Source organism: Anopheles cruzii, chromosome 3 (assembly GCF_943734635.1).
Source record: "Anopheles cruzii chromosome 3, idAnoCruzAS_RS32_06, whole genome shotgun sequence".
Taxonomy (NCBI): Eukaryota; Metazoa; Arthropoda; class Insecta; order Diptera; family Culicidae; genus Anopheles; species Anopheles cruzii.
Window position 1 is genome coordinate 345,657 of NC_069145.1, and position 18,334 is coordinate 363,990.

An 18,334-nucleotide genomic window follows, 5' to 3' on the forward strand; every position below is an offset into this window, starting at 1 on the left:
GTCAGTTATGTAATACGTCAGAAGCGAAGGCGATCTAGTAGACGCAGCATGTGGAACGCGAAAACTCTACCAACACCCGATACGATTTTCATAACAAACCAGAATATAAGTTAGTTTTATGCCCAACTTCAATTGCATTCTTATTTACCACATCCACAGAAGGGAAACCCCGCGACCCAGTGTGCAACAACGACGATGCAGTCACAAGATGGTGCCGCTGCAGTAACCAATGTATTGCGGCGGCAGCTGCCGGTACATTTCGGCCCTCGGTTCAATAACGGCCGGGAACCGAAAGGAGTAAGCGCATCGTCCTTTCGGCAAACCGGCACCTTCTCGCTTGACCGACCTAGGAAACTCATTTATCTTCCTTTCATTGTAACCTAATTGTTGTGGGTAGTAAAAATAATTACAATTATGGGTCTGCGACGCCCAGCGCCTTACTGGCCATCAGTAAGCGACCTCGTTTGGCGGAAAATCGAACGAAATCAAGAATGATTTTATCGCCGCCCCCCGCAGGGCAAGGGCCGGGCCCGAGGGCGTCTGGATTTCTTTCGTTTGTAGGCATTTATTTGCGGTACACGAGACCTGTGTCTTCGGCAGACCCGGATCTGGAACCATTTTCTTAAAATAACCACATAACGAGGCCACCGGAACCGGATTGACGAAGGATAACGAAGAAGTTTAATTATTTTCCGAAAGTCTCCCTTTAACCGAACAATGAGATAAATTTGTAGTTGGTGCGAACTGTCCCATTTTTGTCCACTTTATATAAAACCCGCATCAACGCAAAGCCGGTGAACCTGGCGTGGGAATATCGGACGTACACCGTATCTAATAAACTTCCCAAACCCGACACCCGGAACCCGAACAGCACGGGGTTTAATTTAATTAGTGCACCAAACACACCCCGGACTGGTGACTGGTGCCGGACGAGGGCCGGACCCGGCCCCCACACGGACCGCCACTGTTGTGGTGAGTGATATTAGAATTAGATATTGTCCCTGATCCGGTCCTGAGCGGCAGGGGCACTTATCGAAGTCGGCCGGAGCTCGAACTATAGAAGGTACACACTTCTGGCGGCTAACTGCAGTAATGACGTCTATCTGGCACGATGTGCCACGGTCGCACCCGTCGACACATGTTTCCCTGCGGCGCCGGGTTCCGTGTTCCCGGTAGTGGCCCCGGCGGGTGTGACTGCCGGCCGCCGGAGGACGACTCTCGCTGTCGGCGAAAGATGTTACACAGTTCACCGTATCCGGCGACTACTAGGCCGTGCTGCTGGGAGGCGCAAAACGAGCTAACGAACGACGCCAGCCAGTCAGCCAGGGAGAGGCTGCTTCCAACTCCCTAATTCAGTTAATTTCGTTGCGATGCGATGAGGGCGACAGCGGATCGGCTCGTGCTCTTTGGCCCAGCTGCCGGGCCATGTTTGACTTCCCCGGGTTACGCGGCCTTGTTTGCTCCTGGTGCGCCACCAACCGTTCTACATAACGCGCCGGCAACGAGCACGACCACGACGACGACGACGACTAACGGAAGGAAGTTATTAGCCGAAGCATGCATTCTTCCAGCGCTCGGTTCCAGCCCTCGGCTCGGTCGGGGTCTGGTGGTGAAATTTCGTGCAATAATTCCTGATATAACTCGGGCGGCCGTGGCCCCCCAGGAAGCTGCGTGTCCGTGTCCTTCTCGAGGGCGTATGTGAACTTATCTTAGGCATGGTGTGCAATTCGGTGTTCGGGCGGCGGCGGCGGCCCTCGTGCCGTAAATGATAAAACTGGGCTGGCTGGCGAGCCGGCTCCGTAATCATCATATTTCACAAAAGGCAACAGTTCGGTGGAAGGATTTGAAGGCCTCCGTGCTCCCGGGGCGGGGCAAGTGGCACTGCTGCGTTCATCTGACAATATTATCTCCGTTCCGGTGTCTGTTTCGTGCCAACGACCACCGGTGACTTACAAATATCAAACACTGTCGTGTTTGTTGTACGACACGAGCAGAGGGCACCTCTCATACGTCGTGGCAGTCGAGTGCCTTAGTGGCCCGCCGCCCGAAAAGCGAAGGAAATTCATTTCTTATCGTAAACGATAAAACGTAGCGGCTGCTGCTGCTGTGTGGCCCGATTTAGGCCGAAATGGAAAGCCAGAACGCACTCGGCCTCGGCCTTCTTGATTGCTCGATCTCCGGCCCTGTCTTCAGCTTGTTGCGTTTCGGCGATAGCTCTCGGCGGGCGGGGGAGACCCGGGGTTCCGGGATCGTGCTCGATGGTCCCCGTACGGCTTTCGTCAGAGTGTTGTGGAGTATTTGCATAAATTTCTAATTTATCAGTAACATGTGCAATTCTTCGCATTCTCCGTCCCGGTTGCCGTTTTGGGGCCAGAAGGTTTAGCCTGTCTGTTTGACCACAGTCATAATGTTACGGCGGAACGCTTTGTAAACGATTGGCAAGCGGTGTGAATGTAGACAGGCCGCCCACAAAATGTTTTGTCTTTGTGCGGGATAGCACCGGAGTTTTCCGGGATAGTCTCGGGAAGCGTCCAGCCATGAAACGGGAATCGGAAATGTGTGTCACCGGCAGGTGCGGGGGGACATTGTGTCAAGGATAGTTTAAACATGAAAAGATATCTGTCAGCATTCTGAGACAGGGTTTATTAAACCTCTGTCCCAGAGGTACATCATACTTTTGTTGACGGAAGTGTCGTTCCGGTGGTCGGATGTTAAGCTCCCGAAAGACAGCAAAAAATTTTACTAAATAAACGGAACCATATGATGGAACTAGATTATACAGATACGGACTCGATCGGGACTCGGTTTCTTCTGATCCAATTAAAGAATGGCAGATAATTAAGTCATTCGTCAGTCGAAATATAAAAAATTATGTTAGATGGAGGTAATTTTGTGCTTATATGTAATTATTGTTTGTTTTTCTTGAATATATTAAATCGGCTTTCACATTTCTTTTAATTGCTAAGTGGTGTAGAGTTTTCTAGAAATTGATCCAGAAACGCCTTTGAGTCTATCGATGATGGTTTTTGATTGATGATCATGATTTTTACTATGATCTCAGTAGGCCATAAACATTGTGGATTCAAGTTTAATCGAGTTTCATACGTTTTAGTCGTTCGTTAGACACTGCACGAACCCATAATGCTGTCAACGTGCTCCATCTGGTTCTGTCGTCGGTCGTCGGCTATCGGAACTATGGGTGATGAACAGGTGATAATCAGTCCTGTCTGTATATTGCGAGCTCATGGGATGCTTAAAATTGATTCAGAGTCCCGTTGCAGAACCTTTTACATTCCCCAGCACGAGCCAGCCAGCACCGAGGTTCAGAGCTAGGAATACGTTATAACGTTCCGATCCGACCGTTAAAGACGGCAAAATGGTGTCAAGTAGGTGAATGGGGTTTGAAAGGCACATTATCTAATTCTCCATCTGGGAACAATAAAAGAGAATGATCGAAATCGACTTCATCGTAGTGAATAATTGATTAAATTGTAATGTACCATTTATGTAGTTGCCGCGCACCGTTCCCTCTACGTGCCCCTCTACACCTAGCCCCTGTTCTAATCTTCCCAGAACATGGCACAGAAGAGACACTTAGAGCTTACGGCCAATCGAGCGCCTGGGCCGTGGTGTGGTGGCTTGAATAAAACATCCTCGGCAGTGTCAGGGAGTGCCTGACAATCTCAGTGTCGTTCCGTCGACGCCCTTTAAATACTACGCCAAGGAATCGGGCTCTCTCCGGTATCCGTGCATCGGTCGGCTGCCAATGACTGGCATCGGGGTTCGTCGATTCGCTTCCGCTTAATGAGCTTTCGAGGGACCGTACCGTTTTAGACGACTTTTAGGTGCACACACGACAGTCGTTGGAATTGTTATTAAAGCGCAAATTTATGCAAATCAATTTTTGGTACTCTATCCGTTGGATGTCACATGCAGTCGAGCGGAAGGGCACGCCATCGTTTCATCGTACCACTCTCCACAGGCCACCGAGGAGTGTCGATGGTGTCCACATGAGTGCACATTAATTTGGCTTCCGGCAGTGCTTGTTGCAGACGAATTCTTCGTGGAATTGTGTTTTCCATCGCCCTAGGAACGGGCGCCCGATGGTGGACCGGACTGACCGGAAGCTTATGTTATTGGGTTTTGCGTTGCTAAAACGTTGCAGTATTTAGCCTTTAAGAGCTTCAGTCTTTCGGTGCTTTAAGCCTGAAATGAGCACGCGTTGGCTAATTTATGACCGCTAGGGATTTCGTTCATTCCTTAAACGAACGAAATGGCGTAATGAAATCGAACACTTGCCCGATTGACAACATGCAGCTGATTATGTGAATTTCAATGCATCCCTTGGCTAGCGCCCTGGCCGGCTCCGGAGCGGGAAACAATTCACACGGGGAAAAGTTGAAAAATTCCCAATGCACCGAGGTTTTCTTTAGGCCGCATAAAAAGAATGTTCACATTCCGTGCGGACAGCACACTGGCATCCCGTTGTCGTAATTACAGCGGGACCGAATTCAATTTAAACTTTATCCTTAGGCAACGGGACGGAATCTTCTGGCCGGGAAACAGAGAGAGAGAGAGAGAGAGCGAGAGAGAGAGTAGAAAGTTTCACCCTTCCGGAGTGATTTACTGTTCTATCTCTTCACTTTTTGAGTGCACTGCAGTGTGGTGGCCGCTTGGGCTTTTCCTGGAACTCAATCCCCGGGAAAACAGGGGACCGAAGCTGGCGGGCCGAAGCTGGCGGGGCTAAGAAACGGTTCCAGATAAGTGGTACGAGGCTGCGTGACAAAACTTCGACTAATTGCCATTTTCGTTTTCCAGCAACTTACATAAACAGTGGGAAACTTCTCGGCTACCTCCGGGGGCCGGGTTAGCCCCCCCCCCGGACCGAGCGCAGCTTGTAGAAAACACATTCCGATTCGAACGAATGATCGCATAAATAACTAGCTAACGGCAAAACGATCGCTTGTGATTGCTCGGTGCCAAACTGTGGGCTGCCAAAGCGGAAGAAAGTGTGTCACGCCGCCATTCGGTTCGACGCGATGCTTTGCAGCGGAGCGTGGACTAATTTGCAGCTTCGAGAAAGTGTGTCCGTCCGTCCGGGATGAAGTCCGTTTTCGTTGTTTTTCGGTGCAGAAAATGATTAAAATCGTTAACGAAAATTTATCAACAAAGGGTCTACAATTTAGTATTCACTGCAACTTACCTAACTTAATTAAAATGTTGCGAGTTGCGCAACGCAGAGTATATTGACCATCGGCTCTACTTTGCATTGCACGCGGAGTTAGTTTGCGAAAGTATGTATCTTCCAACGCTTCTTTTGACTTGTTTTAATTGCACCGACTCAAGGACCCCCCTATGCCCCGGGAAAGAAAACAGTTTAAAGTGTAAAATAATCTCTCGACTCTCGCTCGGCTCGGCTCTCTGCGCTAATGTGAAAGCTTCTTCCTGTTCCATTAAACATCAAGCCGTAATGCTGGTGGCCCCTGCTGGTGCCGTGGAGCGTGTCGCGGAGCAAAACAGCGCTTCGCATGGGGGCGCCTGGTGTCGCGCTCCTGCCGAGGACGCCACCCCCTAGAACACTGTAGTAGATGCGTATGATTAATTTATGAGGCGTGGTAAACTGCGCAAAGTCGCTTCGCTTCTTGCTCCACCTTCCCGTGCCGCCGAGCGATGCTCACTTGCCGAAGTCATTGGCACCCGTGCCGCGGGTGTCAGTGTCGTTTCCGAGCCGGACGCGGGATGGCAGCCCAGGATCCGCCGCCGCTGGACGAGTCGTTCGATGTGTACAGTTCGATCCGGGTGTTCTATTGGATCCTGAAGCTGTGCGGTTTCGCCCCGTACGAGCTGGCTGGCGTAAGTTTCCGGAGTTCTCCGTCCGGAGCGCATCACCGCGCGACGGTACTCTACACGGCGTGTTTTGCGGTGCTCTACTCGGTGGCCTACGGAGTGTTGATGTACGGGAACGACCGGACCGGATTCGCCCGGTCGATGATTGTGGGGAACGGCGAACGTGTCTACTTGTCGCTCAACTTCTTCGCCACCATGTACGGCCTGATGAATGCGTGCTCGGTGAGGGACAAAATCGAGCGGGTGCTGCGGAAGTTACACCAAGTCGATCGAAAGGTAACGTCTTCGTGCGCCGCTCCCACCGGCTGTAAGTAAACCCAAAGTTATGAATCCTCAGGCCTCGGTGCAGTGGAAGCAACGCGTTGATCACCACCGATTCTACCGGCAAATTTGGACTGGCGTTTATCTGACCACGATTGTGCTTCCCAGCATTATGTACGGATCTATGGTCGTATGTCAAATGGAAGCCGACACATGCCAAATGCAAATACTGCATTTAGGACTCTACTCGTTTTTCCTCAACTCCTACGTGCTGCTCATGCTGGAATGCACCGCCTTCGTGGAAGCAATCCGAGCACGGTACCGCCTGGTGAACGTTTGCTTCAGGTAAGTTCCGCTGAAGAACGTCCTTAGCGTACCGGTTTTAATGAGAATGCTTCGCATCGAACCGGCTTGAATCGGTTATAAATTTTCTTCGCGAAACGATTCTTTTCGAATCGGTTATTTTTTCTACGCGCTGAAACTCGAATAATTGCACAAACGGCATGTGCCGGTGAGAGAAATGTATGAAAATGGAGGAACTAAGCGATCGAACCAAACTCAAACAACGAAGGTTTTGACAACTTTCTTCCCGAAAAAGGCAATTAATCATTCAATTGGCAAGAACGCCCAACACCCCTGTGCATTATGATGGCCATCAGGGCGCTCATCTGTTTGTCGTTCGCATTATAGATGCGTGATTAATTTACGGACACGAACGCAGCGTCTTCGCAGCATAAGTGTCGGCCCGTGAGTGAAGCGCGAACGCGAGTCATTAACACCGTTGCCTGGCCAAGGGTTCGTTTTCACAGTGTCCGGTGGCATCGCCCGCGTTTGTTTACTAGGACTGGCAACACCCTGCTGCGCTTCCGGTATGCCTCGGCTCGGTTCTCCATCACCCGTTTGTCGCCACGTCCTGCACCTTCTCGAAGCGTCTCACTGCTTCAGTTTCGTTTACGACGTTCCGCGTACCAGGCACGTCGTCGCCTTTTCGGGAAAATGGTTCGCTGGTTTCACGTCCGCAACGTTCACGAAACGATTCGTCCGTTATATTACCTCCTGAAGGTGACAGGTTTGGCTCCGTTTTCTCTCCACCGTCCATCAACGGCCAACGGGTGGGCAAGAAAAGGTTGCGATCTAGTATACGTTGCATTTTACACCAGTTTCTACACGTACGGCATTTGTGCGTTTCTTGTGTCGGCCAACTCGGACCACGCGTACTTCTCGAAGATACTGGTCGTGCTGGAGACCGGCTATATGGCGTGTGAGTGTGTGTCCACGAATTTTGCCATCGTTTTCGCGTGGTTCGTGAAGCACCGGGTACTGGACGTTCTTAGTGAGCTGCACTGGATCGATGAACAGCTCAGCAGTGGCCTGCGACACCCGATTGACCATGGAAAGCAACACTTTCGACTGACGATGGCCTGCTGCCTGATGCTGGGCTCGTACATCTCGTTCGTACTGATCACGGTGCTGAGTTTGGCGTTCAAAGTGAACATGATGAACACACCCTGGCTGGATATGGTTGCCATAACGATATCGAGTTACTGTTTTTTCCTGCAAATAGTACAGGTTCTAGCCGTGGCCATGCTGATCCTGACGCGCTACTGCGCACTGAGCGAGTCCTTCAGGTGAGTTGTCCATCGGAAACGGTCGTTGAGTGCCATTTTCGGTTCCAATGGCCCTTTTAGTTGTGGTAATGTCTCTGCAGGGCGAGGACGCGTTGGTGGCTTTCGAGAGCTTTAGTTTCCTGGTGAAGTGCCTCGGTGTCAATCCGCCCATCTCTTGTGAACGCAAACGGACACGGTGCGGTCACCAATGTCTCAACGTTCTGTCGATCCTCCTTTCCACGGCATTCTACAGCTACCTGCTGGCGTCTTCGTTAGACTCGCAGCAGCTGAGAGTCAACTGGAAATCGTTGATCATCGCACGGTTGCACGATCTCTACTTCATCCTCCGCTACCTCACCGTGATCGTGGTGCAGTTGCATGTCCTTCGAACGGGCGGTGAAACCAATCGCATGTTTCGTGCTCTGAACAACATTTCCAACGCCATAAGCCTGCTGGCCAATCGAAAAGGATTCACTTGCACGCTGCACTACTTCGGGACGATCAGTTTCGCCAAAAGTTTACGTATTTTCGCCGTAGCCTATCCGTTGGTTTGCCTAATGCTTTCCAGCATATTGATCGACACGCTGGAGATGAAACCCTTCGGAGGGAGCCACTTTCAGTTCGTGCGCATTCTGTACTTCGAAACGTACGTTCAGCTGTGGTTACAGGCCACGTTGGCCCTGCTGTTGGTCCATTCACGGTACGAAGCGCTGAAAGAGTTGTTCGGGTAAGCAACAATCGATGTTCCGTCTTCTTCGAAAACGAATTTCTGTCTCGCGTAAAATGATTTTCGCCAGCTGCCAGCTGCCCGTGCCACCTACGGCGCGGTTCTGCGCATGTTGACTTTCATTGTTTACCGTTCTATCAAAAATAAACAAACAAACTCCGTGGATCATATTTATGAGCCACTCTTCGTCTCGAAGACGGTTTCGTCTCGTTTTACTATCAGTTACAATGGTTTGGTTTGCGGTTCAGGATGTGTTTGAAACAGTGCAACCGTTTCTCTATCTGCAAACCGTGTCGGGTTTGGGGCCGTTTTGCGTCGAACGCTTGGTGACCGTCCGCGGGCCACTCCTGCGGTGGCTAGAGTTCGTGTACGCCGCCCTTTATGTGGCCGTTTATACGTACGCACTGTACCTGTTTCTGTACGTACATAATGTGGCCCACATTCACACTTCACTCATCGTGGGACGGATTGAAAATGGGTACTTTACGTGCCAATATGTTTGTATTGTGTTTTCCATCCTTTTTGGATGGGCCATCAAATGCAAGGTAGCGTTACTGTTGCAAATGCTGCACGAGTTTGATCTCCACTTACGTTCCTTCGCTGCGCCGATCGATCACCGAAAGTTGCATTTGTACGTTAGTGTCTTCACGGTGGCAACCTTAGTCTCGTTCGCGCTGTTACTGTTGCTTTATATACCGCACATGATGGAACTGGCTCCGCAGGTTGAGCCACAACTGAAAAATATCATCCCAACGATCCTGTTTGTAATGTGTTTTCTTCTGCAATGTGTCCAATTTTTGGTTCATCTGCTACTCATCTCTGCCCGATACTGCGCCCTGAACAATACCTTCAGGTGAGTTGTTAAGGAGACTAGAATACTTTCTTTTTCGAAGCATTCGCGTACCGTTCCAAAGGACATGGGGTCGATTATTTGCATTACGCATGATTGAGCTAACGAACTGTCCCATTTGTCACTGCATCTGGACCGGCATTATTAACTACTCGCGCCCTGAAAGCTGATAGTTCCATTTGTCTGTCGCCGAAAGGTGTGGCCGCCGAGTTTTCGGAAAAGTAAATAGATAGACAGGAAGGAAGCAACAATAATTGATTCTAGTACCGGGCCCGGGCACGGTCTGTAACACAAGCTGCCACACCCCAAAGCAAACTACCCATCGAGGAGGATGGATTGGCGTTTTTGGGGAACCACTTGACCTGGCAGTTTGTCGTACGTGGTCGTTGCGAACGGAGAAGGAGAGCGAGATTTCGCCATCTGCTAAGTGGATTGATCTCTGCGCCGCAATGGTGTACAAAGTGCTGCAAAAGTTTAACACAGCGAGCTCGACGGAAGCCTTTCGGCCGTTTCTGCTGCTACTGAAGTGTCTGGGGCTGGCACCCGTCTTCCAGAATGCGTCCAATAAGCGATCGATTTCGCTGCTGAACGTTATCCTGTTGCTGCTGATTGGAACGCTCTACATCAACGGGCCGTGCCGGCAGATGCGCCGGGAAATGAGGCGCTTCCAAATGTCCCCGCTGGCCGTGAATAGTCGCATCTTCACGTACCTGCTCGGGACGCTGGTGTATCTGCTGACGATGCTGGTTCACTTCCTGCAGCGTCACCGGCTGGGGTCGCTCTTCCGGGCGTTCCACGCCATCGATCAGGACCTGCAACAGGTCGGCGTGAGGATCAACTACCGGATGCAGCGCTTTCTCATCATTTCCGGCATGCTGTGCTTTCTGTGCGGCATTTTTGGCACCCTGACGCTCGTCTACGTGTACAAAATAACGGTCCTAAACAATCAGCCCTCGTTTAATGGCCGCTGGTACTACAATGTGTTTTCGTTCGTCTACTACAACACCGCGTTTCCCGCCATCACGAGCTACTTCGCCATCATGCTCTGGTTCCTGCTCGTGCGCTTCCAACGACTGGCCATGGCAATTAGGTCCGGGCGGGACGTGCCGTCCAGACCGTTCCGGAGTGTGCTGCTGCTGACTGATGGGCAATTGTTAATTCCCCTCTCTTCCCCAGAATGTACTTCCCAACGAGCCCCTCGGCCATCGGCAGTCGCGGTGAGTTCGCGATCTGCAGCGAAAAAGAGCAGATTAATGTGCTGAAGCAAATCAAGATCCTGCACGACAAACTGAACGACGTCGTCGAGCTCGTTAATTACTGCTTCTCGGTGCAGGTAAGGGAATGTGACACCACCGGGCCCCCCGGTCCTCGCTGGATGCAGCTGGAAAGAAAAGACCACGTTTTGTCAAGCAGCTGAGGAGCAGGAACCACTCACCTCGAGCGGTGTCTCGAATGGCGCCGGCGCCGCATGAATGGGGCAGGTCACGACTTTGCTAACTTTTGCCACTTTCCAACCTCCTTTCTTGGTGCAACGTGTCCAATTTCGCGTCGCGGCCACTCATCAGATCACATTCTGCGTCGGGCTGTGCTTCGTCATCGGAGTCGTCTGCTCGTTCGGCCTGTTCCGCGCGTTCATCTACCGCAACGAGCTGTTCTACATGGGCGTATTGAATTTCATCTGGTACATGTACTATCTGTTTTTCGTCCTGTTCTTCATCGCCGTCGGGAGCAAAATAACGCGCGAGGTAAGAGCATATTCTGCGGACGGGGCCCTTCTATTAGCTCGAGCAGGTCCTCGGTTGTTTGAGCCGCTCACGGGCTAAATGGCACAAAGGATCTTTTTGCTTGTGCACCGCCTCCTCAGTTGAAAAATAATTTTAACTTACTTGACTCATTGGCGACTCCATGTAGTTTCTCGTTAGGCTCAGTCCATCAATCATTTTCCAACGTTTTGCGATATCCGCTCGATGACGTTTCAATCGCGTTCTGCATTTTCCCACGCTCCACAGGGCAAACGAATCGGCATCCTGGTGCACAAGGCCATTAACTGTTCCACTTCGGAGGGCGTGATTAGAGAAGTATGACTTTCCGTTTGGCGGACATCTTAAACAGCACCCCGTTCTTATCTCCCGCTCTTTTTTCCAGCTAAACTTATTCTCTCAGCAGTTGCTCCATCGTAGTCCCGTCATCACGTGCGGTCTTTTCGTCTATGACTGGACACTTTGGTACACGGTAAGAGTGGGACGACGAGAGCCGACGAGTTCTCGAAGTCAACGACTGAAGCTTATTGCCATTTTGCAGATGATTGGCGCCACGGCGACGTACCTCATCATCTTGATACAGTTCGATGTCTCCTTTCCTAACTTGGTTAACGTTAACGCAACTGCGGCTTACCGTCACGGCACATAGAGCAGCAGCAGCTCTTCTCGGGAAGGGGCCACTTGAACTGTGCCAATTAGAACACACAGTCTACGCACACAGTCGCTTTCCGTCGCTACACAACCGAACCACGGTCGCGGTCAGAAGCTTTTCGTGGAACGGCGGGCTTTGCGAGGAATGTCCTCCCCTTCACTTGCGCGCGTGTGTGTCTCGTGGCCAACTACGTCCTGTGGAGAAGAGAAAGAAACGTTGATGGTTAAGTGGGCCTGCAACAGAGTTCCATCGAAATCAGCATCCTTTGAAGGAGCACAAAATTCTTTCATGCAACTGAAGAGTCACAGTGCGCTGCGAGTTGCACAAATACTCATTTAAATTAAGCATTCCAACGGCAGGCGAGGTTTCCAACTCAGTTGGCGTCAAAAGTGAACCAATTTATGCACACACAGCTTGAATGCTCCAACGGAGCTTTCTAGCTCCGCTGCAAAGGAACTAGAGGAACTAATGCCTTAAACGAATTGCACCGTGCCACGCTTGACAAAATGTGACAAGGGACCTTCTTTCGATGTTATAAGTAACTGCAATGCATTACAATCAGTAGCCATAATAAAAACAAAAATATTCCTATTGCATTACTGAAGGCGTGTTTCTGGTATTTTTCGAACTTAAATGCTTTGCGGTTTGGTGCACCCTTAGGTTAATGTGGCTTGTTAATTGAATGTTCCGAATGCACTGGCAGCATCGTCGTTGGGTGAACGATTCAATCACTGTCCATAAAGCTGTTGAGGCAGCAAGAAAATATGTATTTCAATTTCGCCCACTCTCCGCTTTACGGCGCAATATATTTCTTAACCCTTCCTCAATTGCTGGAGGTCCCACAGAGGGTCTCTGGTAGCCGAACGGTTTCGCTTCCAGATCCTCGGTTATCTGCGAGAAGATGTAGGTTATGACGCTCCTATTTACCCGTAACGAGTTCATCTGGCCCGGACTGCAGGACTTGCAGGAATGCCATTTGTGGTAAATGATGGGAACTCTAATGGGGCAAGGGAAGTATGCAGAGGTTCGGTTTTCCCCTTTTTCGCCCCCAGCTCTATCTGCCTTTCGCCTTCGGTGCTGCACCCCGATCGATCGACGGACCGGCGATTAGATGACTTTGGTCAAATGGGAAGCAAAAAAGAAAGGGCGCAGAATTAGTGATACAGAAAATTGCATATCGTATTGATCTTCGGCGGGAGGAGCTCGAACTTTGCCGGACATACGCGCAGGGTGATAAGAACGCTTTATGGCCCGGACTAGAAAGTGGGACCTCAATCGATGGGCTTGGGTTTTTGTGTTGGGAATAATACCAGTACCTATCCGATGCGGGCGCGCGCGCGGATTCCACCACTTTGCAATTCTAAGTATTCCTCAAACTGGGGAGGTCCATTTTTTCCCCACAAAAGAACGAGCCAATGGACGTGGGTGCGTGGAAATTATTCGTTGCGAGCCTTGGGGGGCCCGGTTTGGATGGTGAAACAATTTTTGCATGTTTAGCCGACCGAAAGCGACAGAAAGCCACCAGCTGGCTGGCGGGCGAAACAACAACAAAAAATCCGAGTTGCAGCACAAAAAGTAAGCGAAATAGAAATGATTTTTGATGAAACTTTTCACACGAGCGCCCAGCTATGAATTTCCAATCAATTGACCGTGCCGCTCGGAATCATTTAACAGCCCGGCTGCAGCCATTTCGCTCCAAGGCACTCGCTTCAAGCCAGCTCGGTGCGTGGCCGATCCGCCGTTGGCAGTTGCATTCCGTTTCCAAGGAGCCAATCAACCGCATGACTTTATTTTAGGGCTCATTTTAACATTATTTGGTTTTCGTTTTCTGTTGCAAATTGACGCAAATTTAAATTTCGAAATGAACTAACACACGATAGTTACTATCCGACGTGATAAGAACTTGTGTAAGTTCCTTGGAACTAGTGCCAAGCAAATCAAACGTGTCGCCATCCAGCTGGGGCCACGGGGCTCTGTTTCAATCGACTAGTTAAGCGCTTGACTGCAAATCACGTTTGGTCCGAACCCGGGACAAATCAAACATTTTTCAAACGCCTCAGTTACAGCTGTTACGACTGTGTATTGCCACGGAAGCGAAACGGGACCCGGGTTCGGGTCCGGGGCGGACTGTTTTCGGTGGACTTTCGAGCCGCAACAACACACTGCCGCACCAAGCTACTTGGGCGGGGAGGGAAAGTTTTCCAATTTGTCTTCAAAAGTTGTCACAAATTTTTCTGCCCCTTTTGAGAGCCGCCCGAACGACACAATTGCGGACGGGACCGAGCCGAGTGTTGCGTAGAAACATTTTTCTGTCCGGTTGCGCCATCGAAACAAGGAGCACGCACGGCGTTCGATGGCGTTCAAAACAAAAAGCAAATAAAATAACAAATCGCTCAACACCCGAAACTCGGAAAATCCTTTTCCCGTACCATTGTGGGCCCTACACGGGCTGTCGATCGTTGGGATCGCGGTACTCGGATGTTGGGAGACACGTGTACCGTTTGATGTGGTAGTGGTGTGTCTGTGTTGGGCTGTTTGGGTTTGAGTTCCACGCCGTAAGGCATGGGCATTGTTTTTATTTTCACTGGACCATCTCGGAGGGATGTAAGCTGCCATTTTTCCGGTTTTTGTTGGACGCGAGTCGGCAAAAATCATCCAACCACTATTAAAAGAACATTCTGAGGCCGGGAAGCACAGCCTGTGTTTGTGCTCGTTCCTAGACACCCGCCCAGGCCCAGGATGGAATCCACGTTACACGCAGCAAGTCCAAACAAACACGGGCAAGGAAAAGGCAAGCTTTTATTTGCTAATTTATCGTCGGTGCCGGCAACTTTTTACGCTGCCCGGCACGCGGCTTAAAGTGGTCGCAATTTGGACGATTTGAAACCACACACACGGAGGATCCCAAACCCGTTGCGGCCATGTTTTGTGATGTTGGTTTTGTAGTTTACCTTATGTTTGGCACGAAATCCGTTTCCGTTGGTTTTGCAAAAGATTGCGAACGCGACCCGAAAGTAAACTCCAATTCGTTACCATTTATGGGTAAGAATGGGTCCTGGCGGAAGCGCTAGGTGGGGCCCCGGGAAAGTTGACACATTTTCCCCGGGCCCGATTGTTTTTGCGCCCGTTTGCCAAAACGCTTACGTTTGTTCGAAAACATGGCATTGTTCGCTTCGCTCGGTGGTGCTTCGAATTCAATTATACCGTAAAGTATTTCCTCAAGCATTCCTTTTGCAACGTCCTCGTGTCCTGGTTTGCCGGTTGTCGCTTTGCCAGCATTCGTTGGTCATTTTCCTCCAGTTTCTATCGCTTCAAGAGCTGCGGCATACCGCAATTAAACGGCATTGTTGTCGGCGGAGGCAGCAGGAGACAAATTGAACCGAAAGAAAGAACGAACAGTCCGCTGTTTCGCCATAATGTACCGTTCGAAGGCGGTAAAATCGCTTCGGCTTACCAGAAATGGACGGTGTGCGGCTGTCCGTTTTCTCAACACGGAAGCGGCCGACAAGAAAACGCTAAAAACGTGTCTTGTTTATTTCGCTATACCCCAGCCAAGAGACGCAATCGAGCAGTCAAACGTTTTACTGGTAGGTTTGAAGGCCAAAAGGGAAATACACCGAATCCGAGTGATGGTCGAAGGCGAAAGAAAAGTGCCGACTGTTCACGGCTCATTGGAAAGACATGCCAAGTTCCGATTTTTTCACTGGAAGACACAGATAGAGGCCAGGAGCAGCTTAATTTTGACAGCCAATCAAAATACTCGCCCTATCATGACGGCTATCGTTTCCTTTAATGGCTTTCGAATTTAACGGTTGTATCATTGTAATTACTATTTTTAAGATATCGGATAAATTGATGCTCATTACTTTGTCTGTTTTTTCTTGCTTACACATAATTAACAGGCTTAAATCTGGTTGATTCAATTATTAAAAGAAAATAAAAGCCGATATTTTGAAGCTTTGCTTATTCCTAGGAATACAACGTAGTCAAGTTTTGTACGATGTTTCAATAGTTTGCGTATTTAGCTTTGAGCTAGCAAGGAAAATACGCTGTACGACTACCCGAAGTAATTAGATTACAAAAGTGCTCGATGTCGAGGATTTTCTACTTGAAACTGATTGAATCGAGGAATGAAGATGCTGCAGAATTGTGAGAATATTGGCAATTGATAAAAATGAGCCAGGGAAAGAACAGATAAAAGTTTTAATTTTTTCTGCTCCTTTCTTTGCCTAAGGTTGTGCGCCAGTCCTTAATTGAGATGGAATTTGCTGCCGGCGAGAAGACTAGAGGCACTCTAGCCAATAGCTGCAGGAAATTTCAATTGTAAGAAGGAGCAACGCGCAACCATCGGACAGGCTTTAAATTAACGGTACTTTATTGAAGGAGAAATCGAAACAGTGCATATTTGAATGTTAAGATAACATGCACTTAACTTGGACGGGAAAGAGGTATGAAATTTCATTTTAAGAGTTAACGATAAAGAGTTTAGTGTACGAAGAATGTGTTTCAACCTCCAACGTTATAAGCCGTTACTATGCGTTACAATTGCATGACAGAAACCTAGTGCATTTGGTTGCATATCTTTAGGCGGTTTTTTCTCAGCTGGATTCCCTTTCAATAGATTTCGTTTATCAATTTTAAATAATCTTAAATTTAGCTTTTAAATTACATTTTATTGAACCTAAAACAACAAAACAACTTCCAAACTGCCTGAATCACTTTAATAAACAGTTGCCTAAACTTTAAATGGATTGCGATGTGGCGATGCTGGGCTAAAAAACTGTCGAGGTTCGGAAAACACATTTATTGTTTTAAAACACATCAAAATGACAAAAAGGTGTCAAAGTAGATGACACTTTAAATCAAAATATTTCGTTTTGTTCCTCTGTAGCAAATAATAAAAATACAAAACGCAACTTTTCAGTTAAATCTGTTTTTTCAACACCTCTTTGAACTGTGCATTGCGGGGGGCCGATAGAGCAAAACAAAAGAGCCATACAACAACAAAAAAACAGAACCAATGGAAAATAATATAGAAAAAAATGTCAATATTCGAAATTGGGAACGGCAAACAATTGGCGAAAGGGATGTTTGATAAAATTCATTCCACCTTCCTGCAGGCAGCACATAAATCACCGGTGGATGTCAGTGGAAGGGCCAGTGTCTCGGATGGAGCTCCGAAGGGGACCACGGCCACAGGCCACACAGCGGCAGTCGGCAGCGGCATGTCAATTCATTATTTTAATGGGTTAAGCAGATTTTATAAATGAAAATCATAAATATGTTGAACTATTGAGCGTGCGCTTTCGGGTCGCAAGCCAGCCAGGAGTCTTTATGTGTACTTCGTGGCCGCAAGCATGAAATTCATTGAACAAGAGATGACAACGGGATATAAATCGATTCTCCTCTGGAAGGAAGGAAGGTGCAAAGGAGATTTATTGTAAGAACACAGCGTCAACCGGAAAACAGTGGAAATAGTTTCCTGGCAATCACGATAATAACACCCGAACAACTTGCGATTTTCAGATTCCGAGTTTTGGTGTCCGTTTTTAATGTAATGTTCTTTTTGCGAATGCGTTTCTTATTCGGGGTGCCTGGCCACCGGGAGAATTAATTAAAACATCGATCTCTGTACTAAATCTTTGTCACTGCGAGCAAGGCTTCCCCAAAGGGATAACATGCTGTAAATCATAAAGTTATGAGTACGTGGCCACAGATGTGTAAAGAACACGAATTATGTGTTTCAATATTGTACTTTTCGTTGAAAAATGACTTTATGTCTCGTTCTTGTGCAAAACAATTGTGTATTACACTGTGAGTCATGGCGTTTTTCGGAATTTTGTTACGGAAACCACTCATTTCGAAATACTTGATTTCCGTTTGTCTCATCCGAAGTGTCCGACATCCGACAAGCCGGTATTTCCGGGAAGGCAAAATTGGTAAATAATCTCATAAAATGCAAAGTTTATAATTCAACTTGTGTTTCAAATGCAAATTCCCTTCCCTTCCCTTTTCCCTTCATCCAACGGACATCCAATGGCCATTCTTCTGTGTCCAATGCCGTCATATCCTTCCGGTTCCGGGCGCCGTGAACCTTCCGCAAAATGAAAGATGCAAATACATCGATTCTGGGCACGTTCATTCTTCTTGTCGGAATGTGTGTTCCATTCCTTATTGCCATGGCGTGGTTGCTTATGAAAGTCGGCAGAAGTATTGAAGGTGTTCCGTTGCCCACCTACCGGATTGGACCAATGTTGGTTTTAAACTTAATAATTGAAACTCTCCAAGAATTAACCGTTGACATACTTTGGCATGTTCACCAGGCAAAAATGTACGAAGACGCATTAGTTCCTGCAGCTCAATCGTGCGGAAATGATACACGTTCATTCACCCTCCATGTTAGAGCCAACGACGAGCCACTGATAATCTCGGCAGTTGGTGGAATGCTACCGATAAGCCATTAATTAATCACCGAAAATTGTTTATCCTTTGCAAACAAAAATGTCTATCCCACCATTTTCTTCTGCTCGCTAGATTTGACGCGTAGCGTACACAAAAGAACCCGAGATATGGCCGGAGCCGTTCCGCTACGCAATCTTTTATTGACCCCCGCCCGTGGAAAGAAGACAT

The 18,334-nt window shown here is 48.7% G+C and overlaps 2 protein-coding genes across 2 annotated transcripts; both read left to right on the plus strand.

The window, feature by feature from the left end:
• The first annotated feature begins 7,804 nt into the window (after positions 1-7,804).
• LOC128273014 (uncharacterized) lies at positions 7,805-8,446 on the plus strand. The gene has a single exon (XM_053010917.1). The coding sequence runs from the start codon at positions 7,805-7,807 to the stop codon at positions 8,444-8,446; it is 642 nt and encodes a 213-aa protein (XP_052866877.1).
• A 1,295-nt stretch (positions 8,447-9,741) lies between these two features.
• On the plus strand, positions 9,742-11,701 carry LOC128273013 (putative gustatory receptor 28b). The gene is made up of 6 exons (XM_053010916.1): positions 9,742-10,382; positions 10,469-10,625; positions 10,858-11,037; positions 11,302-11,370; positions 11,438-11,524; positions 11,594-11,701. Exons 1-6 carry the CDS (start codon positions 9,742-9,744, stop codon positions 11,699-11,701), a joined length of 1,242 nt encoding a protein of 413 aa, XP_052866876.1.
• Positions 11,702-18,334: the final 6,633 nt, after the last annotated feature.